The 26,980-nt window shown below is 51.7% G+C and overlaps 2 protein-coding genes across 2 annotated transcripts; one reads left to right on the plus strand and one right to left on the minus strand.

Annotated features, from left to right (window-relative positions):
* Positions 1-1,518: 1,518 nt before the first annotated feature.
* On the plus strand, positions 1,519-10,023 carry LOC311531360 (protein DGCR6-like). Its single transcript, XM_084648658.1, has 5 exons — positions 1,519-1,723; positions 2,179-2,339; positions 3,057-3,157; positions 5,737-5,877; positions 8,857-10,023. Exons 1-5 carry the CDS (start codon positions 1,608-1,610, stop codon positions 8,938-8,940), a joined length of 603 nt encoding a protein of 200 aa, XP_084504784.1. The 5' UTR covers positions 1,519-1,607; the 3' UTR covers positions 8,941-10,023.
* Positions 10,024-12,067: 2,044 nt separating this feature from the next.
* SLC7A4 (solute carrier family 7 member 4) lies at positions 12,068-26,703 on the minus strand. Its single transcript, XM_084649198.1, has 5 exons — positions 26,563-26,703; positions 18,457-19,529; positions 17,092-17,768; positions 15,200-15,308; positions 12,068-14,591 (listed from the first exon to the last, which is right to left on the minus strand). Exons 2-5 carry the CDS (start codon positions 19,436-19,438, stop codon positions 14,398-14,400), a joined length of 1,962 nt encoding a protein of 653 aa, XP_084505324.1. The 5' UTR covers positions 19,439-19,529; positions 26,563-26,703; the 3' UTR covers positions 12,068-14,397.
* Between the last annotated feature and the right edge of the window lie 277 nt (positions 26,704-26,980).

Consider the following 26,980-nt stretch of genomic DNA (forward strand, 5'->3'; position numbering starts at 1 on the left):
CAAGAAATATAATTTCTGGCACTTTAAGAGCCCAGAATACAAAAGAAAAGGTAAACAAGGTCACTGTGCAGATAGGCAGAAGCCTGGTGTATACACAACAGTTGCTCTGGTGTAGCTAACTTTTTTTAATATCACCCATGCACAAATTTTCTCCCATTGATGGCTCTCTAGACATCCATTGATAGAAGTTACTTTGCTTCTCAACCAGAACAACCCTGTTGCTGGGAGGCGAATGGGTTTTGTGGCAGTGTAGACACATCCCACTTGCAGTTTAACTAAATTAACCCAAGTAGTTTTCCCACTGTTGTCCCCAGTCACCACATGTCGTGAGACTGGTTCACAAGAGAGGTCAGTATGTACCAAGCTAGCTAACAGAGAACCTACCAGTAGATGGCTCTAAAGACTACACAGCATTTTTTTTCTAGGCCCAGAAATATTAGCATATTTCATGTTCCCAAATAGATGACAGTGCATAGGGGAGGGGAAGGAGGGGAGCAAAGAGATAGTGTTGCCAGTTCTAGTTAGACATATTCCTGGAGGTTTCATCACATGACATAATATTTAATTGAATATTAATCTTTAATTCCTGGAAACTCCAGGGGAATCCTAGAGTATTGGCAATCCTAGGGGACAGTTGGGGGGGTACAATTGGCAGGTGCTGGAAGGAGTATTTGGGGGTGCTGGAGGGATGTGTGTGTGTACTGGGATGGGGGGTATTTGCAGGGTGCTGGAGAGGGTACCTGTGGCCTTGTACTCGAGGTGGGGGGGGCAGTGTCACACCACGTCACGGTGGCAGAGTGGTTGGTGCAGGGCCAGAATGCAGCACCTGCCTGTCAGTCAGCACCTCCCTGTGGGCCTCTCGCCCTCCCCCGGCACGTTCCCAGACCCTGAATACATAGATTGGTCTAGTTTGAGGCTCCTTTTAAAGTGACTTTGGGCTATTAACGCACACAGGGGCTGGAACTAGGGGGGCTGGGGATGCTGCCGCTGCACCCCCTGGCTTGAAGTGGCTTCCATCATCTACAGGGTTTGCAGTTTGGGTCAATGGCTCCCAGCACCCCCCTAATGCATTTACCAACCCTGACAGCCACAGAGATCCTGCCCCCCACCTCCCGAGAGCGCCCATGACCGCAGCGCCACAGCACGCAGGGTCCAGGCCACCCAGGAGCCTTCCGGGCAGCTCGGTACCCCGCACCCTGCGAACCTGCCCCTACAGCCCCCACCCGCCTGCCCAGAGCGCGCACGTTCCCCACGCACAGCCTCCCCCCCCCGTGCCCAGAGCGCGCACGTTCCCCACGCACAGCCCCCCACCCGCCTGCCCAGAGCGCGCACGTTCCCCACGCACAGCCTCCCCCCATGCCCAGAGCGCGCACGTTCCCCACGCACAGCCCCCCCACCCGCCTGCCCAGAGCGCGCACGTTCCCCACGCACAGCCTCCCCCCGTGCCCAGAGCGCGCACGTTCCCCACGCACAGCCTCCCCCCATGCCCAGAGCGCGCACGTTCCCCACGCACAGCCTCCCCCCGTGCCCAGAGCGCGCACGGCCGCCCACAAGCAGCCCAGTGTTGGCCCCGGAGCGTTCCCGCGGCGTCAGTCCGTCCGCCCTGCATGGAGCGCTGCGGGCCCGGGCTCGGCTACGAGGAGCCGGCGGAGCGGGCCCGGCAGCAGGAGCGGCACTACCAGCTGCTGTCCGAGCTGCAGGCGCTGGTGAAGGGGCTGCCCAGGTGAGGGGGGCGCCGGGCCTGAGCCCCCCGCCTCATGGACACCCGCTGTCGCGATCGGAAACCCCTCGCCCCGCCGCGCGTGTCGAGCCCAGTCCGGCCAGGCCCGCGGCTGAGCTCTCCTCTGGCAGCGGCCCGGTAGGGGACCACCGGCCCCCGGGGGGGGCAGGGGCCCGGTAGGGGACCACCGGCCCCCGGGGGGGGCAGGGGCCCGGTAGGGGACCACCGGCCCCCGGGGGGGAGGACCGGCCCCCTGTGCGGGAATGCAGCCTCAGGCGCCCTCTGCTCTGCTCTGCTCTGCCCTCCGGCCGGGCCGCTCCCTGCAGGGAGCTCGCCCTGGTTTCCAGCACAGGGGACTCTCCAGGGGGCTGCCCCACACCCCGGCTTTCCGGACTCGCCCTGGGCGCTGTCCGCTCCACCCCCGACCCCGCACCCCTTTCCTTGCCCTTTCTCCGCAGCTCCTGCCAGCAGCGTTTATCGTACACCATCCTCAGTGACCTGGCGCTGGCACTTATCGATGGCACCGTCTTCGAGATCGTCCAGGGTCTGCTTGAGATCCAGCACCTGACGGAAAAAAACCTTTACAACCAACGGCTGAAGCTGCACAGTGAGCACCGCGGTGAGAGCCCCCGGTAGAGCCGAGCCACTGCCCAGCCCCGATCCCTCTCCCGCCTCCTTTCTAGGAAGCTGGTACTTGTAGTTCCTTTGCTTTGCAGTCTAGCTGCTCAGCTCTGGACACTGAGAGCAGGGGGAAGTCAGATTGTACAAGATTAATAGCTGGGAAAACCCAGGGTCTTGCAGCCTGATCTCATGGGCTGGCAGCCCCAGTACAAGCATGAGTGGCCATTTAGGAGATATAACCTCACTGAGTGTGTGCTTGTGGCAGGGATGTTGGGAGCAATGCTCCAGTCCTTGTCAGTGTATATGTATATGGCCATGCTGCAGAACCAGTGTTCTTGTGCAGACTGAAGAATTAATATAATTCCTCAATGGCACGTGAGCTACGTTAGTGGCTACATTTTAAAGCACTTAGTCTTACTGTGGGTAGCAAAGAGACTTGAGAACTTATGGGCAGAGTTCTGCTATTCAAACACATTGATAAATACATTTGTGTGGTGCTTGATCTTCTGTACTTTTGCCTTTGGGTATCCACTCCTTGGCCCTGGAGGTGCTCTGCTGCTGCTTGCAATGGAATTATTGAAAGCAGAGTTCTCTGGAATAAGATATTTAACTTCCAAAGCCTAGCCTTCTGCTGTGAATAGGGGAAATGCTGGGTGTTACTGCCTTGCCTACTGTCATTCTGGATGGAGAGTCTAACTTTGTATTTATTAATCAGTGCTCAAGCAAGAAATGTTCCACAGACACAAAGAGGCCCAGCAATCCTGCAAACCTCACAACCTGCCAGTTCTCAAAGCAGCTCAGCAGAGGGAGCTGGAGGTGAGGCTTTCATTAGCACTTTGTAGCTTGCAATTTGTAGCTGGTAGGAACAGCTCTAGCAACCTCGTTGCAGTACTGTCTGTCATTTGTAAAAAACAATGAAGCCACATTTAAATTTAGGGCACAAACATTGAAGCTGGTTCTGAAATCAGTCTGGAGACCTGATCTGATGATCGGAAAGGCCCTAACAAAGTTCTTTCCTCCCCATCTTCAGTCAGTAAGTAATGATGATCAAACCCTGTTGTGTGCTCTAGACTACCACTCCCACGGGCCTATCCTGAGAAATCACTAGAGGAGGTGAAAGGAATTGATTATTTGTGTACTGTGCACTTCTGGTAGCAGACTGCAGATGTAAATATGGTGGATCTGCTGTCAGGGCTGTCCCTAGGGGAGTGTGGGGCACAAGGTGGATTCATCTCTTCAGGGACTGACCGACTGCGCCGGCCAATCGCACCAGCCTGTGGGGCCCAGGATGGAAGTGGCGGATTCGTCTCCTCTGGGACCGACTATGCCAGCCAATCACACTGGCCCATGGGGCCCAGAGTAGTCGCCCCAATTCGCCCTACCCAAGGGATGGCTCTGACTGCTGTTAAGGCCTCCATACAAATCAGTGAAGTACAAGAAATACAATGCTGTGTGCTTCTGCTGCTACGCTCCTAAGAAATTAGAGCTGGCAAGGACCAAGCAGAGGCAGAGAGTTAGGTTAGGAATCTTGGTGTGCTTACTGACCATGCCCAATTCCCAGAATGCCTCCCATGGGGTTGTTCCCTTGCTCAGCTTATGCCCTTATTTATCTCAGAAACCTTTTCTTGTGACATAGGACAGGGGTTCTCAACCTTTTTATTTCAGGCCACATCAACATGCTATAAAAATTCCACCTCCCGCCTGTGCCACAACAATGGTTTCCTGCATATTGAGTAGATTGAAAACCAGGGGTGGCATTAGGGAGTAGCAAGCAGGGTCGGTCCTGGGGCTGGTTTTGTTCAATATCTTCATTAATGATCGGGAGGATGGGGTGGATTGCACCCTCAGCAAGTTTGCAGATGACACTAAACTGGGAGGAGAGGTAGATACGCTGGAGGGTAGGGATAGGATACAGAGGGACCTAGACAAATTAGAGGATTGGGCCAAAAGAAATCTGATGAAGTTCAACAAGGACAAGTGCAGAGTCCTGCACTTAGGACGGAAGAATCCCATGCACCGCTACAGACTAGGGACTGAGTGGCTAGGCAGCAGTTCTGCAGAAAAGGACCTAGGGGTTACAGTGGACGAGAAGCTGGATATGAGTCAACAGTGTGCCGTTGTTGCCAAGAAGGCCAATGGCATTTTGGGCTGTATAAGTAGGGGCATTGTCAGCAGATTGAGGGATGTGATCGTTCCCCTCTATTCGACATTGGTGAGGCCTCATCTGGAGTACTGTGTCCAGTTTTGGGTCCCACACTACAAGAAGGATGTGGAAAAATTGGAAAGAGTCCAGCAGAGGGCAACAGAAATGATTAGGGGACTGGAACACATGGCTTATGAGGAGAGGCTGAGGGAACTGGGATTGTTTAGTCTGTGGAAGAGAAGAATGAGGGGGGATTTGATAGCTGCTTTCAACTACCTGAAAGGGGGTTCCAAAGAGGATGGAGCTTGGCTGTTCTCAGTGGTGGCAGATGACAGAACGAGGACTAAAGGTCTCAAGTTGCAGTGGGGGAGGTTTAGGCTGGATATTAGGAAAAACTTTTTCACTTCGAGGGTGGTGAAGCACTGGAATGCGTTACCTAGGGAGGTGGTGGAATCTCCTTCCTTAGAGGTTTTTAAGGTCAGGCTTGACAAAGCCCTGGCTGGGATGATTTAGTTGGGGATTGGTCCTGCTCTGAGCAGGGGGTGGGACTAGGTGACCTCCTGAGGTCCCTTCCAGCCCTGAGATTCTGTGGTTCAATTGCCTGGGGCCCACACCACAGAGGGGGCCCGCAAAGCTAAGTTGCTTGGGCTTCAGCTTTGGGTAATGGGGCTGGGACTTCCGCTTTCTGCCCTGGGCCCCAGCGACCTAACGCGAGCCCTGCTCTCTGGTTATTTGTGGCAGACACCCTGAAACCTGCTCATGGCCCTTCAGGAGGCCCTGGACCCTGACTGAGGGCTGATCTCTCCCCAGGCAGATGCAGTTCCCACAAAGAATCAGTTTGTAGTTGCAGAGGTTGCCATGACTGAACTGGCCTTCCTGTTAGAAAGTCAGGATTTGGGGAATTAGGTCTGTGAACAAATTGGCTCCAGGGCCTGCTCTGCAGAGACATATGCACCTGGTCTTGGTGTTCTAACTCACAGCCTCATGAGGAGAGCAGTTGTCCCATGCATTGTGGTGGGCACCATGATGGTGCTGCCTAGCCTATCTTCTTGTCCTTCAAAAATGCAGAGAATAAGCTATTCTTGGGGAGTACAAACAGGTCCTGGGCCCCTTTAAAAGCTTCCAAAGGATCAAAGTAGCTTCTGGGTTTCATTAGACAGGGGCTGGAGAAAAGCTAATAGGAAAGTAACTAGAGGAAGAACATTAAACTTCTTTAGCTTTAGAATCCCAGTGTCTTTTTCTCATTTCTCAGGCTGTGGAGCAGCGCATTCGAGAGGAACAGCGACTGATGGATGAGAAAATAGTCTTGGAACTGGACCAAAAAGTAGTTGACCAGCAGAGCACGCTGGAGAAAGCTGGAGTGTCTGGATTTTACATCACCACAAACCCACAGGTCTGTGAGCAGAGAGTGCAAGATTTGTCAGTACTCTTACAAGTAAATGGCTAAAAAAAACCCCTAGAAATGAAGGGTAAAATACCAGAAGCCATCCTTATTGTTTCATCCAGCCACATGACAGAGGGTTTGAACTCTGTCTCCAGTGTTAGAAGTGTGATCCTTGCTCAGCTGCATGAATCAAAGGGCAAAAGGCTTGTCTACATGGCATATTAATGCTTGGCAACCTGGTGAACTGTAGATCTACAACCTGGCTTGCTGCACGCACTAACTCACTGCCTAGACATGGCCTAAGTCCTCTGGCTGGAAACAGCAGCAGGCTCAAACTTCTTATGTAAACCAACCAGTAGAGAGGGACTGTCAAGGTTCCTCCCCGACTCTGAACTTTAGGGTACAAATGTGGGGACCTGCATGAAAAACCTCCTAAGCTTATCTTTACCAGCTTAGGTCAAAACTTCCCCAAGGTACAAAATATTCCACCCTTTGTCCTTGGATTGGCTGCTACCACCACCAAACTAATACTGGTTACTGGGGAAGAGCTGTTTGGATACGTCTTCCCCCCCAAAATACTTCCCAAAACCTTGCACCCCACTTCCTGGACAAGGTTTGGTAAAAAGCCTCACCAGTTTGCCTAGGTGACTACAGACCTTGGATCTTAAGAACAATGAACAATCCTCCCAACACTTGCACCCCCCCTTTCCTGGGAAATGTTGGATAAAAAGCCTCACCAATTTACATAGGTGACCACAGACCCAAACCCTTGGATCAGAGAACAATGAAAAAGCATTCAGTTTTCTTACAAGAAGACTTTTAATAAAAATAGAAGTAAATAGAAATAAAGAAATCCCCCCTGTAAAATCAGGATGGTAGATACCTTACAGGGTAATTAGATTCAAAACATAGAGAACCCCTCTAGGCAAAACCTTAAGTTACAAAAAAGATACACAGACAGAAATAGTTATTGTATTCAGCACAGTTCTTTTCTCAGCCATTTAAAGAAATCATAATCTAACACGTACCTAGCTAGATTACTTACTAAAAGTTCTAAGACTCCATTCCTGGTCTATTCGCGGCAAAGACAGACTATAGACAGACACACAGACCCTTTGTTTCTCTCCCTCCTCCCAGCTTTTGAAAGTATCTTGTCTCCTCATTGGTCATTTTGGTCAGGTGCCAGTGAGGTTACCTTTAGCTTCTTAACCCTTTACAGGTGAGAGGATTTTTTTTCTCTGGCCAGGAGGGATTTTAAAGGGGTTTACCCTTCCCTTTATATTTATGACGGGGACAAAGAGCCACAGTCTTCTACTGTGGGTTACATTGAGATGAGAAGTGTATGCCAGGAGCCTCTCAACCCTGAAACTTTAGTCTGCTTTAGCTAGAAAATAAACCTAACATATAGTGAGCTGATTGCTTTCCTCATCTATAAATCACTGCCATCACCTCTGTGTAGCTGCCTACTGTAAAGGGACTTGGTAAAGGATACAGTTCTTGGTTGGAATCTCCAGCCTCTGCCATAATAGAAATAACCGATTGTTTTCCATAAATCTCCTCCTGCACCCATCAGCTCACGTTCCTGTTCCAGTTTGCTCTACTAAACGCCTCCATACAGTTATTTTTCAAAAATACAGAAATATTATTGATCTGCATTACCATAGTGTCTAAGAGGCCTCATCATGGACCAGGACCCCACTGTGTTCATGCGCTACAAAAACTGAACAAAAAGATGGCCCCCTGCTCAAAAGACCTTACAATCTATGTAAGACAAGAAACAACAGATGGAGACAGACAGATAGGGGAGTATGAGAAAACTGACACAGCATTATCGGCAGCGGTCTGAGTATACCGGGGCCTAACCATTGTCAAATTTTTTGTAGGTATCACAGAAAAGGACGTTTATAAGAAGGGGTTTGAAGGATAATAGTGGTTTTTACAGGGGAGCTCCTCACAGTTGAGTAATGTTGTTTGTCAAGGGAGTACAAGTAATAACCCAACCAGACCTAAATCTCAGTGATCACCTTTTCCTTTTGTGAGCATTTTAACTTGTAAGTTTTTAATGGAAAGTGTCACCTAGTACCATACATGCTGCAAAGGCAACAGGCCACTGTGCCCCCTCACCTGGTGTATTGACGAACAAGCAGTGGAAAAGGAAAGAACCTTCATAAAGCGTTGAGTCTTAAAGCATCAGTACCTCGTAATGCAGGGGTGGGCAAACTACGTCCCTTCAGGCCTTTTAATCCGGCCCTCGAGCTTCCGCCGGGGAGCAGGGTTGGGAGCTTTCCCGACTCTTGCCTTGCTCCGCTCTCCGCGTGCAGCAGCTCCGCATGGCTCCCAGAAGTAACCCCGCCCCAAGCGCCAGCTCCACAGCTCCCATTGGCCGGGAACCACAGCCAGTGGGGCAGTGCCTGCGGACGGGGCAGCGTGCAGAATGGCATGGCCCCGCCTCTGTACGGGAGCCGGAGGAAGACGGGCCATTGTTTCCAGGAGCCACACCTGCACCACTGAGCCGCGCCACCCCACGTCCCAACCACCTGCCCCCAGCCCTGATCGCCCTCCAAACCCTTTGATCCCAGCCCAGAGCACCCTCCTGCACCCCCAACCATTATCCCTAGCCCCACCCCAGAGTCTGCACCCCAGCTGGAGCCCTTATCGCCCCCATGCGCACCAATCCCCTGCCCCAGCTGGCCCTCCATACAATTTCCATACTGAGATGTGGCCCTCAGGCCAAAAAGTTTGCGCACCCCTGCTGTAATGGGATGACTTGCATCAGATCTCATGTGGTGATGTACTTCATATTTTGTGGATGTGTTTAAACCAAAATAAGCCTTAGTTCTGCATGGGCAGTTTTTCCCTTTCACTCCCCTAGTGTGACTGACAGTCTGTGTGCTGCAGACCAGGTTCTCCCTCTGCAGCTCTTTCTAGCAGCCAGTGTCAGAGAAATGGGACTGTCTGATTTCTTCATTAAAGTCTTTCCCTTCACAGGAGCTGACTTTACAGATTAACTTGTTAGAGCTGATACGGAAGTTGCAGCAGAAGGAATTGCAACCAGAGAAGGCTTTCCCCTGAGTAGGGCACAGCTCCTCTTTGTCCAGAATCTCCCTCTGAACGTCACACTAAAGAACAGGCTACTTACATCATTTGCTCTGTAACATTGGAGAGAAGCCACTGGTCACCAAGTATAGAAGAAACAACTAAAATTGTTAGAGTCCTTTTCTTTGGGGGCCATGAAGAGCAGAGGGGACAAGTGGAGAGCATTGTGCTTCTTTTATACCCTGCACCCCTCAGCGCATGGCGTCCACTCTGATTCCCCATTTGTTCGCTACCCAGCTCCTCAAGTACAGCTGTTGAGGAATAACTTGTGGTCTCTGAATAAGAAAATTAAGTTCTTTAGTGGCCAATGCAGTGTCCATCCAGCCCAGAGTCCACGCTCTTGGGTGATGTGATCTGTGGAAAATGTGCCCACAAGACCAGACACAGAGTTTCTGGGCACTTGGAAGGTATGTATAAGGCACAAGATTTCTCAAGGAGACCAGTAATCCTCTTCCATGTGCAGTGTTGGCATGGCTTTACTAACACACCAGAGACCAGACCATGCTCGATATGATCTTGGCAGCCAGTTAGTGCCTTGGAGGTGTTTTCAGAGTGCCCAACTGAGTGGGTCCTTCTGGAAAGCAGGCAAAGAGCTGCAACATCTTCGTGATGTGTGTATGTGTGAGTGGATCAATCTGGAGTAGTGAGCAGTATTTGCTGCTCCATCTCAAATGCAGCCTTGCCTTGCTACTGTGAGGGGGTGCTTGTGTTGCAGGTAAAGAACTGCAAATGATGGGATGGCATTTAACAGCTTCTGGTATCAAAGGCAGGAACTGGTCTTTTTAAAAGCAGACATCTGGCTGGAGTAAGCTCTCCTTCCCAAAGCAGCCTCTTGGCAGATAACGACACAGGTTTCCCTTCGTTGTGAGTTGCCACTTCTCTTCTCCCACCTGAAGGAGAAAGCCAAGCCTGTGCCTGCCTACTCTGGGGCTGTGAAGGCAGATGTGCACTTTGTCTGAGAGGAGCCTGTCAGGGGGATGCTAAGGGTTATGTTACTGCATGCTACTTTAAAATGCCAGCCTCATAATGTTTAGAAATAAATAATTCATCTGCAATTCATGTCTGGCTCTTGGCTTTCATTTACTGCTATCTGATTACTCTAACAGATGTTCCAATCTTTTGGTATTGTAAAAAGATGGCACTGGCCATTTAAGAGAAAAGGAGCCAGTGCTCCTGTGACTGATCGACTGCCTCCAACTTGGATTTTAAGAGAAGAAAAGGGGCAGGTGAGAGCTGCAAAGACCTGAAAGAAGCTGTAGGTGATTCTGGAGAAAGGCAGGAAAGCAGCAGGGAGGAATGCTCGTTGACCTTCTTAAGAGAGAGAGCAGCAGAGGCTGCTGACTTGTAAGCCTGGGAGGAAAAGCCAAGGGCCAGAGAGGGCTGAAGGCAGGGGAGCAGTGGTAGGGTTTGCCAGCTGACATCACACTGGAGAGCTGGAGCCAGAGGGATGCTTCCCCTGTGAGGATAATCTGCCAGCAGAGAGGTTGTGGAGAAGAGCAGAGTTGCATTCCAGTTGGAAGGGCTGTGGTAGCTGTCCTGGCAAAAGGACAGGAAAGAATTGAAGACCCTGGGTGTGGCAGAAGATGCCAGTGTCCTACATATGAGACACTGGAATGAGGGGACCAGATGTGGTATTTTCTGTGCACATAGTACTTGACTATATTTGGGGACTTTTGTTGTGGATTATTTGAACTGACTAATAAACCAGTCCCAAAGAGGGATATTAACTGAGGCAAGAGAGCTCTGGTGTAGTTACTGGGGACTCTGAAGGAGGGAAACTGAGGCAGGTACACTAATTGTGCCACAGCCTGGTGCTGGAGGACACCCCAGGTAAGGCTGCCCTCTGACAGAATGCAACCCTCCAAATGGGGGTCCTCTTGTAACCTTTAAGCATCTGCATAGGAACTTTTATTATTCTTACTTTAAAAATAAAAGTGCCTACTTAAAAAGAGCGATGCTGTTACTTGTAACTGCTGGCAATACACTGTGCGGAGCCCCTGGATCCAGGGCAATGCATGGGTGCAGACTGGCTTGCTGGGGACATCACATTGTAAGGCAGGAGGGAGTGTGACCAAGGGTCACTGCCCAGAGGCAGGTGACAGTTGGAACTCTGAGACCTGCCTGGACACTCCTGGAGTGGACCATGAGCAGGGCGATACCCTGACAATATGGCAGGTGGGACAGGCAGGAGGAAAGGGGGCTCCAAGAACAAGTTTGGGGGGGAGCTATGGCAAAGAAAGCTGGAGGTATGGGTTGGGGCCAAGCCTAAGGCTCTGCTATGCCTAATGCAGGGCCACTTGCAGCCCTGCTCCCCATCATGAATTCACCCCCTGCTGAAATGGCAGTGGCATGGTCCCCACCATGTCTTTTCAGACAGACAGGTGTGGCAGCAGGGACCCCTCCAGTGCATGTCCCGGCAGCTGGGGAGTATCAGCTTGTGTGGGTGGGCCAGCCCTCTTTTCCTCTAGCTACTCACACAGTCCCTTGGTGGCCTGGGGCTGATGGGGCATTGCATCAGGGTGTTAACTCCTCAGGAGGTGTCAGTGCACTGATTACACTGGGTTTGTGTCTTCCACCTTTTCTATGCAACAACTACAGCCAGGGGACTGACAAATTTTAAGGGTGCCGACATGACTCCAGCAGCTGGGGCCCTAGGCATGGATCTGTAGTGTCTGTGTTAATCCAGCCCTGTGGCCTATTAAAGGCTGGGGCTAGTGACACAGGAGCGAAGATACTATACCCCTGCTGCTGTGTAGACTTGCTCCTCAAAGGGGAGCCTCAAACTCATCTCCATATGGAGTTGGCCAACACACAGCAGCCAGCCTCCCAGTCCTGGAGCTTCTGCCTTGGTTCAGTCTTTGCAGGACTTGGGCATGATGCAGCAAAGCTGTTGGAGCTTTGGAAGAGCAATGCACAAGAAGAGCCATGCCCTAATCCCTGCTGGTGCAGTGGGGTGCCTCAGAAGGGGTTTTGCTGGCCCCCCAGGACCACAGAAGGGATGGCCTGAGACTTGCACCAGGCTGACTCCACTTTCATTTAGAGTGACTACAGAGCAGTGTGGACAGACTCCCGCCCAGAAAGAACTATTGCAGGACCATTATTTATATGTAGGGTGAGTGTCAGTACCTTTATTACACACCGTTACACAGGCACCAAGCAGAGCACAGCAGGGACATACCACGCCATTGGCAACAGCAGCCCCCGGTGTGGCACATTTCACACAACACAAGTGCCAGTGCAGGGCAAGGTGGCACCAACAGAGCATGGAGCAGGCAGGACCCAGAACAGCGTGTGCTAAGTACACCCGCTCTGGCAGTCACAGCAAATTCACAATGCCCATGCGGCACAGCTGCCTCCTGTGGGCTCCATGAGCAGCCCCAGCCGACAAACAGCCAGCCTGTCAGAACGGAAGCCCAGTGTCCCTTCCCTGCTCCCCATCTCCTGCCTTGTGCAAGCCCCTCCCAATGCTCTGCTGCAGGGCCTGGCTGTTGTGCTTTCTGTGGTGCTTGCATTGGCTCTGCACATTTCCTCCTAATAAATACGAGTAGCTAGGCCTCAGCCGGAAGCTCACCAAGTAACAATGCCGTACTCGCAGGTGAGTGTGAGGCTTACACCTGGCCCAAGCCCTACCTGCACCTCACACTGTGGGGGCAGGGGACAGCTGCCATGACCACTCATGTATGCAGCTGCGGAGGGTGAGGGATATGTACAGTAAACAACAGCCACCTTCACGCTCGCCCTGGGCACTGGCCTAATGTCAGAGCTGGGCTCAGCAGCTCACAGCACAGCAGCCAAGAGGAGACAATGGGCAAAGGAGAACTGTGGGAAAAGGAGCCTCAGCAATGACCTGATGCGCAGGGCAAGGCCTCACCCTGACACCCTGCAGAGGGGAGCCCAAAGCTGGCTTTGCAGGGGATGCCGCAGCCCAATTTACATGAAAGCTGGCAATAGAGCAGGGACAGCCTAAGGGCTGGAGCCTGCCAGGGCACTGGGGAAGTGAGGGCCTGCCCATCCCTGTATGCCATGAGAGCAGCCTGTAGGGCCCCAAGGAAACTGCAAGGGGCTAGGGGCACAGGAGCTGGAGCCCAAAGCAGCCCCTTACAGGGCCTGGTGTTAGCGGTGGGATGGGGTTGAGAAGCAGCTGTCTCACAGATGGGGCCCTAGGCCACTGCAAGCTACTTCAGCACTGAGTCAGGACACAAGTCCCAGGCCGTTCTCAGAAACACAGAGCATGCCTAGGTCCTGCCTCTCACTTTCAGAGTGCGGTAGCTGCCGGGCAGGGACTAGCTGGCCTGTGTGTCGTACAGGGCTGAGCGCTGCAAACTAACCCGTGTGTGGGCGGCTGGGGGGACAGCAGGAGTCAGGCAGCCCAGCTGCTTGGGATGAGTGAGCAAGGGCACAGCGAGGGTAATGCACTATTCCACTGCACTAGTAAAGTGATTGATTGTCTAGAAACCATTCGCCTGGGAACAGCTAACAAAGGGTATGGGGAATCTCTGCTCCCTCTGCACTTGCCCCTGTGAGGCCATGGATTTACAACCAGAGCGCCTTGCCCTGGCCTCACCTTTGCCATCCCCACTCAGTACGAAAGCCTGGGCTGCCCCATGCTCATTTCTGTGCCTTTTAGAATAATGGAACCACATGAATGTGCCCTGGGTGTGACCGCACCAAACTAGGTACTTGCACTGGACCTGGACCAGGGCAGGGAATGCCAGCAGGTGCCAAGAAGCCCAGGAAAGCTAGTGCAGAAATGCCCTAATACTTTGCACTTCTAGAGCTTTGCACATTCCAAGTGCTTTACACACATCATCTAATTAAGCCCACCAGCTGCTCAGTATAAGCATCACTCACATTTTACTGATGAGGTGCAGGGAGAAGGGACTCAGCCGAGGCCCGGAGTCCCCGTGAGAGCCAGGATAAAGTCTTGACTCCCAGGCCTACACGCACCTGTGTGTCAACTCTTGCCTGTTTACCAGAGACCCTTCATCATACACCATGGACCACGGTGGGCTCTGGTGGGAATGGCCACATTGGCACTGCTGCCCCGCAACATTTCAGGACAGGCAGGGCACAGAATGGTGGAACTGTAGAAAAGAAATGTGACCCCTCTGTTGCTATGAGGATTGTGCTGGGTTTGGGAGGGGATTTGGGGAGAGCCGTTGGGGAAGACGCGGCTTACACATTACTAAGAGCTAGAAGTAGGTAGAGAAAAGCCAGATCCCCATGTGCCAGGGTATGGGAGAGGAGGCAGCCATCACCTCCCTGGTGATTTTGCTGTGAGTGCCGATGGGGAAGTGTGCATATCACCATCCTGTCTCCAAACACCAGAGTTTGCTCAGGGAAGACCCAGCCCTGGCAGCTCTTTCTGCAGAGGAAAGTGGGGGTGGGAGGGTGTCCTTTTTCACTCAGGGAGGCTGCTATGCCGTAGACGCATCATCGCTTGGCTTCCTCAGTCACCATGTCCGACAGCCCCGTCGAGGGCTGGGGGTTGGGCTGAACCGCCTGCACCGTCTCCTCCAGGCTGCTGCTAGGGAACACCACATAGCGGGCACTCACGTTGCAGGACGTGAGCTCACGCAGGTTCTCTTTGCTGTGCCAGATGCCGTAACCAAAGTACACCAGGAGGCCTGTTGCAGCAGAGAGAGAGAGAGTTTGCTTTAGCAGCAAGGCAAAAGATCTTGGAGGAGAGGAGCATAACTAAGCAGTGTCTGGCTCAGCCAAGGCGGGAGGGAGAGACCCCCGATGTGTGCGATGGAGACTGACTAGGAAAGAAAGGGAGAATGAAAGCAGGCCCAATGCCAATGCTGCAGGGCCCCACCAGCCCCTGCCCACCTACTCAACCAACTGGCATTTGCCATGGCCCATTGTCTATGGTCCTTCCACCAGTTTCAGACCATGTGACAGTATCACTTCCCTTCTCTTTATAATGGCCCTGACCAGTGTAGTATCCACACAACCTGCTGGTGAGTTAAAAACCAAAGCCCCAACAGGCCACTGGCCTGATTTCCCTTCTTACTTCCCCAGACCAGCCAGGGCCATTTCACTGATTTTTAGTTTTTTAACCCAAGACAATTTTAATTCATTTTCCCACTGACAGCAAGATGCATTTTAGCAAACACTTGGCCTACAACTCCCTAGCCTAGCATCACCATGGATGTCAACCAGCTCCTCAGCTTAGAATGGGCCTGCTTCTCAGGAGAGTTAACATCACTGATTAGCCACCTCCTGAACTCACCTAGGATCAACCAGATGGAGAATCGAAGCCATGTCATGTAGCTCAGCTTCAGCATGAGATAGATGTTCAGGAGAATGCTCAGTGCAGGAGTGAGTGGCACAAGTGGTATCTGCAAGGAAAAGAGCAACCAGTGACCAGGAGAGACCACACCTACGACGGTCACAACTAAGGCTGAGCTCACACATTCAAAGGACACTGAAGTGTAGACAACTGCTGAGAAAAATTCTTCAAATGTTGTTGACCTATGACCTTTCCCTTGCTTGCAATGAGTATAATGATATAGGGGTATATGATTGACCTTGATGTTTTGCTTATTAGGTTGAAACAGACATGGGGGGCAAGCAGGTGAACATAAGTAATTGGTTTCAGAGGAGCAGCCGTGTTAGTCGGTATTTGCAAAAAGAAAAGGAGGACTTGTGGCACCTTAGCGACGAACCAATTTATCTGAGCATAAGCTACAGCTGTAGCTCACGAAAGCTTATGCGCAAATAAATTGGTTCGTCTTTAAGGTGCCACTAGTCCTCCTGTTCTTTATAAGTAATTGGGTTACCAGGTTTGCTAGATTAAGGATTTGTTGTAGGAGGCCTAATAGAAGTAGTTACACTAAAGGCTGGGGTTTAGTTATGATAGTATAGGCCTAGAGGAATATAACTTTAGGTCATAGTTTTGCACTCTTATTCACAGAAGGTAAGCAGGAGACCATGAAAGGGACAGGGCAAGATTTCTGAAGAAGGGAGTTCAGGGTGTGTTTGGTCTTTAGGTTACCAGGCACTAGGTAGGTAGTTAGACCACACTGCTGCATAGGAGTTGTTAGGAAATAACTGAGAAAGGATTGATGCAAATAGTTAATATTAGGGCTGTCAAACTATTAAAAATACTAATTGCAATTGCAGGTTTAATTGCACTGTTAATAGAATACCAATTTAAGTTTATTATAAACATTTTGGACGTTTTTCTACATTTTCAAATATATTGATTTCAATTACACAGAATACAAAGTGTACAGTGCTCACTATGTTATTTTTTATTACAAATATTTGCACTGGAAAGAGATAAACAAACGATCTTGCTTCAACTTGTAGATTGCACTAAGGGGCATATGAAGGTTTAGCTAATCTGGCACATAAATACCTTCCAACCCTGGCTACAACAGTGCCACATGAATGCCTGTTCTTACTTTCAGGTGACATTGTAAATAAGAATCATGCAGCATTATCTCTTGTATCTCATTTCTCTGAGCGATTGGCTGAACAAGTAGGAGGACTGAGTAGACTTGTAGACACTAAAGTTTTACATTGTTTTATTTTTTAGTGCAGTTATTTTAAAAAATTCTATGTTTGTAAGTTGTACTTTCAAGATAAAGAGATTATACTACAGTATTTTTCAATTCACCTCATAAAAGTACTATCTTTTGTTTATCTTTTTTTACAATGCAAGTATTTAATAAAAATATAAATTGAGCACTGTACACTTCATGTGCTGTGTTATAATTGAAATCCATATATTTGAAAAATGTAGATCAGCATCAAAAAATTTAAATTGGCATTCTATTACTGTTTACCGGAGTAATTAAAACTGTGATTAATTGTGATTAATTTTTTAAATCGAGTTAATTTGTTTTGAGTTAATCACTTGAGTTAACTGTAACTAATTAATATTAATTATGCTTAATTTTGGACATTCAGAGATGAAGATGAAGGTGTCAGATGTAGAAGAGCTCTGTGTAACTCAAAAACTTGTCTCTCTCACCAACAGAAGTTGATCCAAAGAAAAGCCTGCACTTTAGCCACAAGCCCAGCCTTCCTCTCTACTGCAGACATTATTGTGCATGGGCCACTCCAACCTCCCCCAGGCCACAGCAAGCAATGAGAATGAAATGGGCAGATGGCTACCTGAAAGGTCTGGGTGCTCTGCTGTTGCTCATGGACCCAAATGAGAAGTACGCTGAGCAGAAATCCCAGGCTGAAGAGCAGCAGCAGCAGGGAGTAGCTCCAGGTGGGTAGATGAAGATGGGTGTTGCCAAATACCAAGATGGAGCACAGGCATACGGCAGACACCATCAAGGTAACCACGGCAATGGTGACCACCTCCCCAGGATGGAAGTCAGTGAGGAACTCCAGGTAGGGCTCGAAAGCTGCCTTCAGCTTCCCTGGCTGCCGGTGCACTTTGGCTTTGTACGTGCCCACCAGCTGCAGCTTGTCTGAAAAGGATTCATATTCCTTTAGCTCGCTGGGGCCAGCCCCTTCGTTGGGCCCAGGACTGGGCTGGCTCCTGGCAGGCTGAGGGGGAGCTGCCGATTTCTCCTGCTGAAAGCGCAGCACAACAATGCTGGCTGCCACGAAGGTGTAAGCCAGCAGAGTGCCAATGGACAGGAACTGCACCAGGGCCTCCAGGTCGAAGATGAGGGCCATCAGAGCCATGAGCACCCCAAACACCACAATCCCGATCACGGGCACCTGCGTGCGGGGGTGCACTCTGGAGAACACCTGGAAAAAGAGCCCGTCCTCCGCCATGGCGTAAACAATTCTGGGGAGGGAGAAGAGGTTGCTCAGCAGAACCGTGTTCATCGCTGGGGGGGGGGGGGGGGAGGATAAAGAAAGAGAGAGGCCACGGGGTCAGAGTCAGAGCCACACACCCAAACCTGCCCACGCCACCCTGGGGACCAGAGTTGGCTCAGGGACACGGCAGCAGTGCAGTTCCTGAGCTCATGTGCACCTGCCAAGGAGTGCAGGGATCTCTCCCATGAGGAGGTCATGATCAGGCTCATCTGCTCACTCCAGTGGAGGCTATTGCTCCTCAGCGGTTTTAGATCCAGGACCCTGGAGCCCCAGAGAATACTTTGCCATCAGGAAAGATTGCCCGGGAGTAGGAACTCTATCCAGGACGCTGCTTCATTCCCTCAGTCCCAGGACAGATCAACAGGCAACCCCAGACAATGGGAGCAACTCCCAGGGGAGGCAACCTCCAAGGAGGTGGAGTTAGCACACAGCATTTACTATTACACAACATTGCACAGTGCAGTTAAGTGACTTGTCCGAGGTCACACAGAGTCAGTGGCAAACCTGGAAATGGAATACAGGGCTCTGAGCACAAACCAGTAGCCTTGAGGCTATGATTCAGGCCCTGGAAACATGCAGTGCATAACTGGAGATGTTATTTCTTTCACGTACCCTGCCAGAGGACACAGGCCTAGCTACTAGCCCAGGGACTGGGGCACTGGGAGTCTGGACATGAGGTTTCAGCCTGTCCATACTTACCACAAATGGAACCAACAGCGACTATAAACCCTGCCCACGAGTAACCCCGTCTGTAAAACGCATCTGCCAGGGAAGCGTCAGGATCCAGAGTGTGCCAGGGCACTATTAGTGTTAGCACCACAGACACCAGTATATAGGCCCCTGTGGCCAGGCCCAGGGAGATGGCTATTGCTCTGGGAACAGCCTTCTGAGGATTTCTGGCTTCTTCACTGGAGGCTGCTATGACATCAAAGCCTACAAAGGCATAGAAGCAGGTGGCCGTGCCTGCCATGATGCCCGACAGTCCATACGGAGCAAAGCCGCCTTCCTGGGCACTCCAGTTCTTGGGCTCTGCAAGAATGAATCCCATAATGAGGATGAAGAGGATCACACCCAAGCTGATGGCAGAGAACACATGGTTAAGCCAGGAGGACACTTTGGCCCCAAAGGAGATGAATACTGTGGCTATCAGCAGGATGCCTGCTGCCAGGAAATCTGGGTAATGTGCCAGGAACGGCACCTGCCATGTGCCAATGTGGGTCTCGGTGAAATTTTTTATTTTATGACTAAATATGGAATCCAGGTAGCCACTCCATGCCCTTGCCACTGCAGCGCCCCCGATCATGTACTCCAGGAGCAAATTCCAGCCAATCAGGAAGGCCCAGATCTCACCCATGGAGACGTAGGTGAACATGTATGCGGAGCCTGTCTTAGGCACCCGGGCACCAAACTCGGCATAACAGAGAGCAGCCAGCAGAGAGGCAAAGCCAGCAATGATGAAAGAGACAATGACAGCAGGGCCAGAGATCTCCTTGGCTACTGTGCCTGTAAGGACATACAGGCCAGAGCCAACCATGCCCCCTATGCCCAGCAGTATCAGGTCAATGGTGGAGAGGCATCTGTTGAAGGTTGTCTCCATCATGTCATCCTCCAGAGTTTTCACCCGGTTGAGTTTCTGGCAGAAGCGGGTTAGGTCCGCAGAGCGAGGCAGCCGGCCCGCCATCTCAGACAGACAGCCCTGCCCGCAGCAGGGACAGCGGAAGGATGGGGAGGGTCAGAGCAGCGTGTTGCACAGAAGTCTCCACGTCAAAGACCTAGCGAGAATTAAAGAAAGCATGAACCAGCCTCTTTCCCCCTGCACACACGTGACCCAAACACGAGCCAACCCCTCTCCCTCCCCGCTCCCCACGGCCACACTTTAACTAACTCAGGTCCAGCAAGCACTAGCCAGGCTCTCAATTGTGTAACACCCAGCATCACATGACCAAGGATACTTCTCTCCAAACTCCCAACGATTACCAGCAGGGGGCAGGCAAGTGGCAAGGGCTCAGAAAGGTTACGGTTTCCAGCCGAGCCCTTACAATCCCAGCGTCAGGCCTGCCTTGGCTGTTCCTCCAGGAACCACACTGGTTATGGGGAGCTGTGTGTTATGGCTGTACAGTGCAGCCAGGGAATCCAAGAGAAGTAGGGAAGAAGCAATTTTTTATTAAGTATGTATTGGTGTTCCATCAAAAAGTCCCTTTCCAGGAGGATTCCTGCTCACCCAGGAGTGCACCTGTCCTTTGTTAACAGACCACAGAATTGATTCCATATGTGCATCCACAAACCATTTACATGGGAGCCAATGACTTCTTTGAAATGGGTATTTTAGGCAGAGCTGGTAGCGTCACCTCTAGGGAAGGCTGACGGACACTTTCAGTGATAAGACGTGTTTTCAGTTGCATATAACTTTGCCAAACATTAAGGGTTTGGGCTGAAATTCCCAATGCTGGGTGTCTACCTCAGCCTGACTCTTTTTAGATGTTATTAGAACCTGTTCAGCTGTTTCTGAGAACAAGGTTAAGAGGAAAAAATACATTGTTTTGCCTATGTGCACAAAACCCCCTACAACCATTTCACTGCGAAACTCTAGCCCCTCCAGGCTCTGAAGCAGGGCCTGACATTTGGCAGGGAGGTTACCCTATAGTCCAGGATGTGCCTTTTGCTGTCTCATTGAAAACCTGCCCAAGTTTGGTCACATTTTAAGCCTTTAAGATTTTGGTTCACACATCAACACTCAGTAGAGACTGGCAGCATTATTATCTGAATCCAACTGCACAGTGCATGCACCATTCCATCCCGGTGCATGTACATGCTGACCAGACTGATGGTATTCTGTCCCCACAGAGCACGCTCCACCCCAGGACAGTGGGGGCTCCGCAGGACTTTCCCTCTAATTCCTCCTCCCAGCTGCTGGGGGCTGCTGTGGGGACAGGCTCAGGACAAGGCAGCAGTCTGGCTCAAATAAAAAGGGTGGAGGAGCAGAGGGGGGAAAAGAGGGGCAGAGGCTGGAGTAGGAGCAGAGAGGGATGGGGCAGAAGGGTCCTCAATCATAAGAGGACACTCCCCTCCAGAACCTGTAACTGAACCCAGTATTCCTGCATCTCCACATTCCTCTGCTGTTAGCCAACAGCTATGAAACCCACTGGCAAAGTGGCTGCCTCATCCCCCTTTAGTGGATGGTCCCCCACAAGCGAACAGTCTGCTAATGCTCAGAGGTCTGTGCTGTGCATCTAAAGGTTCCAACTCTGCTGGTGATCCAAGTATGGTCCAAAATGAACAAACAGAAATGTTATTGTGGCTTTTTTAAAAAAAAATGTATAAAACTACGTTGTAAAAAAATCTGTTTCTCTCGTGCTGAATGTTTAGTGTATGTTTGTTCCTCCATTTTTTAAACTGCAGCTGAGTAAAACAACCTGCCTTGGAATTGGTGGTTTACAGCAACGAGCAGGATCGGCTCCCGAACAGATGCTGAGGGCCTCTGGCTAGCATGGTACTAGGGGAGGAGCACTCTTACGTGTGTAACCCACACACCTCCTGGGTGTGATTTCTGTCCCATCAAGTGGCACCAAGACCACTTAGAGAGAGAGATTAATGAGTCTGCTCTACAGCCTTAACTAACAGCCACATGGCTTTTAGCTCACGCAGTAGAGGCTTGTGCACTAAGCTCCAGAGACCCCAGTTCGATCCCACCCGCCTATGACAGGGGTCTGTTGGCATTACACAAGGATATCTCAGAGATCTTCCTGGGCAAAGCACAATTCAGGAAAGGAGAAGACAATCTACAGATGGTGGCTGGGTGCAGGGAGAACAGATAAGAGATGAATTAGGCCCCCCTGTGTTTAAGCAGAAAATGTATCAACATTCCAGGTAGACAGAGTCACAGGTTTAAGGTTAGAAAGGACCTCCAGATCATCATGTCTGACCTTCTGTATAGCACAGGCCACCAACCCCTCCAGCCACCCCCACAACAAACCCAACAACCAGAATTAGACCAACATATTTCAGACCCCAGAAGACTAGACTATTCTGTGCCACAGGCAGAGAAGAGGAGGGACCCAGGGTGAACCAGTGCCCGAGGCAATGGCAGGGAATCAATTTAGTGAGACATGCTGAGATCACTCTAGCAACTGACCCACACCCGATGCTGCTGAGAAAGATGAAAATCCCCCAAGGTGTTTTCTGGCTAGTATGGTACTAGGGGAGGAGCACTCTTACGTGTGTAACCCACACACCTCCTGGGTGTGGTTTCTGTCCCATCAAGTGGCACCAAGACCACTTAGAGAGAGAGAGCTAGTCTGACCTGGGGGAAATTCCTCCCCAATCCCAAATATGGTGATCAATTAGACCCTGAGCATGTGAGCAAGACTCAATAGCCAAGTCCTGAGAGAGAATTTGCAGAACCACCTGAGAGCACTGACCCATCCCATCTAGGTCCCAACTCCAGCCGTGGCCATCTCTGATGCTTCAGAGGAAGGATCCGTCTCACCCCAAACACCAGAATACATTGGGGGCCATTCCTTTCTGGCCTCTACAAGTGACCAGCTGAAGTCCTGAAGCACAGGATTTTAGGAACATAAGACATGAACTGGAAGAGACTACCATGGCTGCTGAGTCCTGCCCCCAATACCACAAGTAACCCCATCATACAATCTCACTCATAAATTTGTCAAGCTCTATCTTAAAACTAGTTATGTTTTTTGCCCACATAGCTCCTATTGGGAAGCTGTTTTTCCTCAATCTTCTGATGGCTGGAAAGCTTCTTCTAATCTCAGGCCTAAATTTGTTCATAGACAGTTTATCCCCATTTGTTCTTCTGCCAACATTGTGCTTTAGTTTAAATAGCTCTTCACCCGCCATAAAATTTACCCACTTCCACTCCCCTTCCTCCCCGATGTAATTATAAAGTGCACAGATCCCTCTCAGCCTTCTTTTTGCAAGGCTAAAAAAGCCAAGCTCTTAATTTCCTCTACTAAGACAGGCTCTCCATTCCCCTGATTAACCTAGTATCCCTTCTCTGCATCTGTTCCAGCTGGTGTGGGGGTTTTTGGTTTTAACATGGGTAACCAGAAGCGTACACAGTATTCCAGAGGAGGTCTTACCAGTGTCTTGTACAATGGCATTAATACTTCAATATCTTTACAGGAAATGCCTTGCCTGATCCACCCGAGGATCACATTTGCTTTTTCACAGCCACGTCACATTGGTGGCTCACAGTCATCCTACAATTAACCCACATACACAGGTCTCTTTCCTTCTTGGTCACGTCCAACTGATGAGCCTCCAGCTTGTAGCAGAAATTCTTGTTATTAGTCCCTAGCTGCATGAGCTGGAACTTTGTACTATTAAATTTCATCCCATTTCTCTTACCCCAGTCCTCTAGGTCATTCAGTTCTTCTTGTGTACTAGTCTGACCCCCCTCTGTACTGATGGTGCCCCTCAACTTTGTGTCATCAGCAAATTTCATTAGCTCTTGTCCTACTTCTTGTGCCAAGGTCCTTAATAAAAATATTCAAGATTGGCCCCAAGACTGATCCTTGAGTAGCCTTCTGCCAGCCCATCATTCACTTTTCAGCACAACCTGTTGTCTTTTCTCCTTTAGCTAGTTACCACCTTACAATTCTTGTATAAACTCCCATCTTCTCCTGCTTCACTAATAACACAGTAACGTATCAAATGCTTTACTGATATTAGATCTATGGCATTTCCCTCACCTAAAATATCAATGATCAAAGAAAGACGTTGGGTTAGCTTGGCATTGTCTTTCTTTGGTAAACCCATGCTGCATTCATAGAATCTCAGGGTAGGAAGGGACCTCAGGAGGTCATCTAGTCCAACCCCCTGCTCAAAGCAGGACCAATCCCCAATTTTTGCCCCAGATCCCTAAATGGCCCCCTCAAGGATTGAACTCACACTCCTGGGTTTAGCAGGCCAATGCTCAAACCACTGAGCTAATCCCCCTTGATTGTGTCCCCTTTTCCATTTACTTCCATATATTTAAAGCCTTATATACTATTGAGGTCAGACTAAGGGTATTTCTCCACAGCAACTAGACACCTGTGGCTGGCCCGTGCCTGCCAACTCAGGCTCATGGGGCTCAGGCTGCGGGGTGGTTCCATTGCATTCCAGGCTCAAGCTGAAGCCAGAGTTCTGGGACCCTGAAAGGTGGGACCAGAGCTCAGGCTCCAGCCCGAGCCTGGAAGTCTACAGTTCAATGAAGCAGCCCAAGCTCCGCAAGCCCGAGTCGGCTGGCATGGGCCAGCTGCAGGTTTTTCTTTGCTGTGTAGACAGACCCTGACAGGTCTATCATTGCCCAGATCACTCCCCTGCCCCCCTTTCTTAAGTATTACATTAGTGATTTGCCAGTCACATGGTACCACCCTCAGTTTGATAGTTTTATTAACATCCTTGCTACTGGATTTAAATTTCATGTGCCAGCTCTTTCAGTAATCTTGGATGGAAATTACTGGGTCCCCCCCCAACGTGAGCACAGTAAGCTCTTAAAGTGTGGCTGCCGCCTCAGATGTGACTTGGAATTGGCAGGGAGGGGAGGAGAACAAAGGTGACCAGGTGCTGCTTTTGTGCCTTCGTGTGTAAACCAGAGCATTCCAGGGGCTGCCCTACTTATGGTTCCTGCCTATGGAGCCATCCAGCAAACCAGGACAGCCAGAGCGCAGTGTTCTGGCAATTCCCTCCTTCTCTTCCCTCCTCCACCAACACTCCTCTCCCAGCATGCCCCTAACCTTGGGGCAATGAGCAGCCCCCCTTTAACATCAGCTGTCCTCCCCCCTTCACTAGGGGAATCCCTGTGCTTGGGCTCCACCCCCTTTTATGCTAAACACACTATGTAAAGGGCTTAGCACATGGCCCAGAATTAGGGCATTGGCTAGCACAGCAAAGAGCCCTAGTCTATCGACCTTCTGGGCATACTGCAAAGACCATTGTTCCCGAGCTGCTTGAAACTGCAGGTCACAAAGATCTCAGGTCATTCCCAGCTGCTGGGCTACTGATGTGAATTACTGGTCAATGGTGGCTACTGGACTAGTCCACTTTTATCACACATTTCCAGAGTGTCAGGAGTGCGTGGGCTCCTTGTACTCACTGTATAACTGTATAACCCTAAACAAGTACAGTCAGGCAGTGAGGGGCCCTGTGCCATGCTCCCTATGAGATGATCATCACTGGCCGGGCCTTGGGGACAGGGCTGCCCCTTTCTCCACCATACTGCTGAGGTGGTGAGAGCAGGCCCCGACTCAAGGTATGTCTATACTGCAGTCATACCCTGTGATTGCAGTATAAACAGACCCTCACTGTCCCAGCTCCTGCAGCGTTCCCTCCTCTGGTGTGCAACCCACACCTACTCCAGGTGGCTCTGTCCCTCTCTAGTAGTGTGGCTGGCCCACATCCAGAGGTTGATGAGCCTGCTAGAGCTTTGGCTAACAGAGCCAGTTCTTTCAGGTCAGTCAGAAGTGGTGCCTGCATTTCGAACCAGACAGCCCCAGTAACGGCGCTGCAGACCACCCACTTGGGGAATCGTGTAACACCTTCTTCCCATGCTTCCGAGACCAGCCTCTCCCTCTATTCGGGGCCAGGCTGTCCCACTTGACTGTCCAGCTCCCAGCTCCCTGAAGCCTCCCTAACCTCCCAGGACCAAACCACCCCTCCCAAGCTCTCTGCCCCACAGGGGTCTCAGTTCCCACACAACCCTAAGCTCCATCCACTACTCCCAACAACCCTCCCTGCTCCCCCAGCCTAACTATCCCCTCCCCCTGCTCTCAGAGCTACCCCAGCTCCTCCCAGAAGCCCTGAACCTGGTAGCTTCCTATCCCTGGCTCCTCTCCACCCATTGATCCAAGCTGCCCCGAGCTTCCCAACTGCTTTTACCCTAAAGCCACTTGTTCAACTGGGGCGATAGCTCACCCAGGCCCCACCCCTCATATACCCACTGGCTCCAGCTATTGGTCCCTTAATTCCAGCCTCCTGTTCCTCTGGCCTCAGCTTCTCCCCACCCGCCATTACTCACTGCCCTGCTTTCTCCAGCCCACCAGTAACACCATCCTCCAGTTTGCTTTCATCTGCCCCAATCAACCCCCACCCCAGGCCTGAGGCCCCAGTTACTCTGCCCTCACTGGCTGCAGTGCCCTCTGGGGGAGGGGGAATGGGTTTTTTCTCCCCCTTCCTGCATCTTTCAGGGGTGGCCAGCTCCCTCTATCCCAAGGGACCACCAATGGAGCTTGACCACTAACTCCAAATCCTCTGGGAACTCCAATTTTCAGGGGAAAGGATGCATCCTCCTCCCAGCACCAGGGCAAAGCCCAGACAGCAAACAAGCCAGCCCCTCCTGCTCCCAGCTGGGGCCCAGGCAGACAGGCAAGCTGGGCAGAGATTTTTGTGCTCAGATACAGGTACTGTGGGAGCACAGGCAGTCCCTGCCCCCAAGAGGACTGGCTCCCCCTTCCCCTCCCAGCCTGGCCATCTGGGGGATGCAGGGAGGAAGCTGGGAGATCAGCACCTGCTGCCACCTGTCCGGCTGGGGTGGAAGCAGTTCTCCCAGACCCAGGCTGGCACGACTGAGCCGGGGGAGCAAACGGACAGACGTCAGAGCCTCCGCCTCCAGCAGGTCTGCGCTAGCGCACGGTGCCAAGGGGGATGGGGTGCAAGGGCGGGGATCGGTCCTGTGCGCCCAGCCCCAAGCAGTGGGGCTGGCGAGGGGCATCTTCCCCCTCCCGCCCGCCGCGACCCCACGGGGATGGGCCCGGCCCTGGGCAGCACAGGTGCCGCGGTGCCAGGGGGTCGGACCGCGCTCACCTGCCCCGGCGCTGGGCCGCAGAGAGGATCGTGCGGCTCTGGCCGTGCGTGGCCGCCGCGCCCGGTGTGCGGGCCGCGGGGATCGCCCTCCGCTCCCCTCTGCCCGGCGCGGCAGGAGCTAGCAAAGCGCCGCTGCTCGGCGTAGGGGGGGCGGGCGGTGGCCGGGGCGGGCGGTGGCCAGGGCAGCCGTGCCCACCCCTGGGCGGGGGGCGCTGCCGTCACTCGCCGCCTCGCCGCGGAGGAACCAGCTGGTCCCCGCCTTATTTACCTTCGCGCCGCGCTCGCCCCGCCCCGCCGCCGGGCCCGGATCAGGCTGTGCCCGGGCATCGCTCCGCAGGCTCGGCTTGCGCTCAGTCCAGGGCTGCTTCTGCGGCGGCCCCGGGGACCGCACCGACCAGGGCGGCGTCTCTTCCCTCGC

Source organism: Lepidochelys olivacea (assembly GCF_965140295.1).
Source record: "Lepidochelys olivacea isolate rLepOli2 genome assembly, chromosome: 15".
Lineage (NCBI taxonomy): Eukaryota > Metazoa > Chordata > Testudines > Cheloniidae > Lepidochelys > Lepidochelys olivacea.

What these genes read in the sequence shown, in the direction of transcription:
- LOC311531360 (XM_084648658.1), top strand. Translation starts at nt 1,608, where the DNA reads ATGGAGCGCTGCGGGCCCGGGCTCGGCTACGAGGAGCCGGCGGAGCGG. An exon ending in CTGGTGAAGGGGCTGCCCAG is followed by an intron (nt 1,724 to 2,178) that starts GTGAGGGGGGCG and finishes CTTTCTCCGCAG; the next exon opens with CTCCTGCCAGCAGCGTTTAT. An exon ending in GCTGCACAGTGAGCACCGCG is followed by an intron (nt 2,340 to 3,056) that starts GTGAGAGCCCCC and finishes TTTATTAATCAG; the next exon opens with TGCTCAAGCAAGAAATGTTC.
- SLC7A4 (XM_084649198.1), bottom strand. Translation starts at nt 19,438, where the DNA reads ATGGCGGGCCGGCTGCCTCGCTCTGCGGACCTAACCCGCTTCTGCCAG. An exon ending in AGAGCACCCAGACCTTTCAG is followed by an intron (nt 15,309 to 17,091) that starts GTAGCCATCTGC and finishes TTTTCCTTGCAG; the next exon opens with ATACCACTTGTGCCACTCAC. An exon ending in CTCCATCTGGTTGATCCTAG is followed by an intron (nt 14,592 to 15,199) that starts GTGAGTTCAGGA and finishes CTGCTGCAACAG; the next exon opens with GCCTCCTGGTGTACTTTGGT.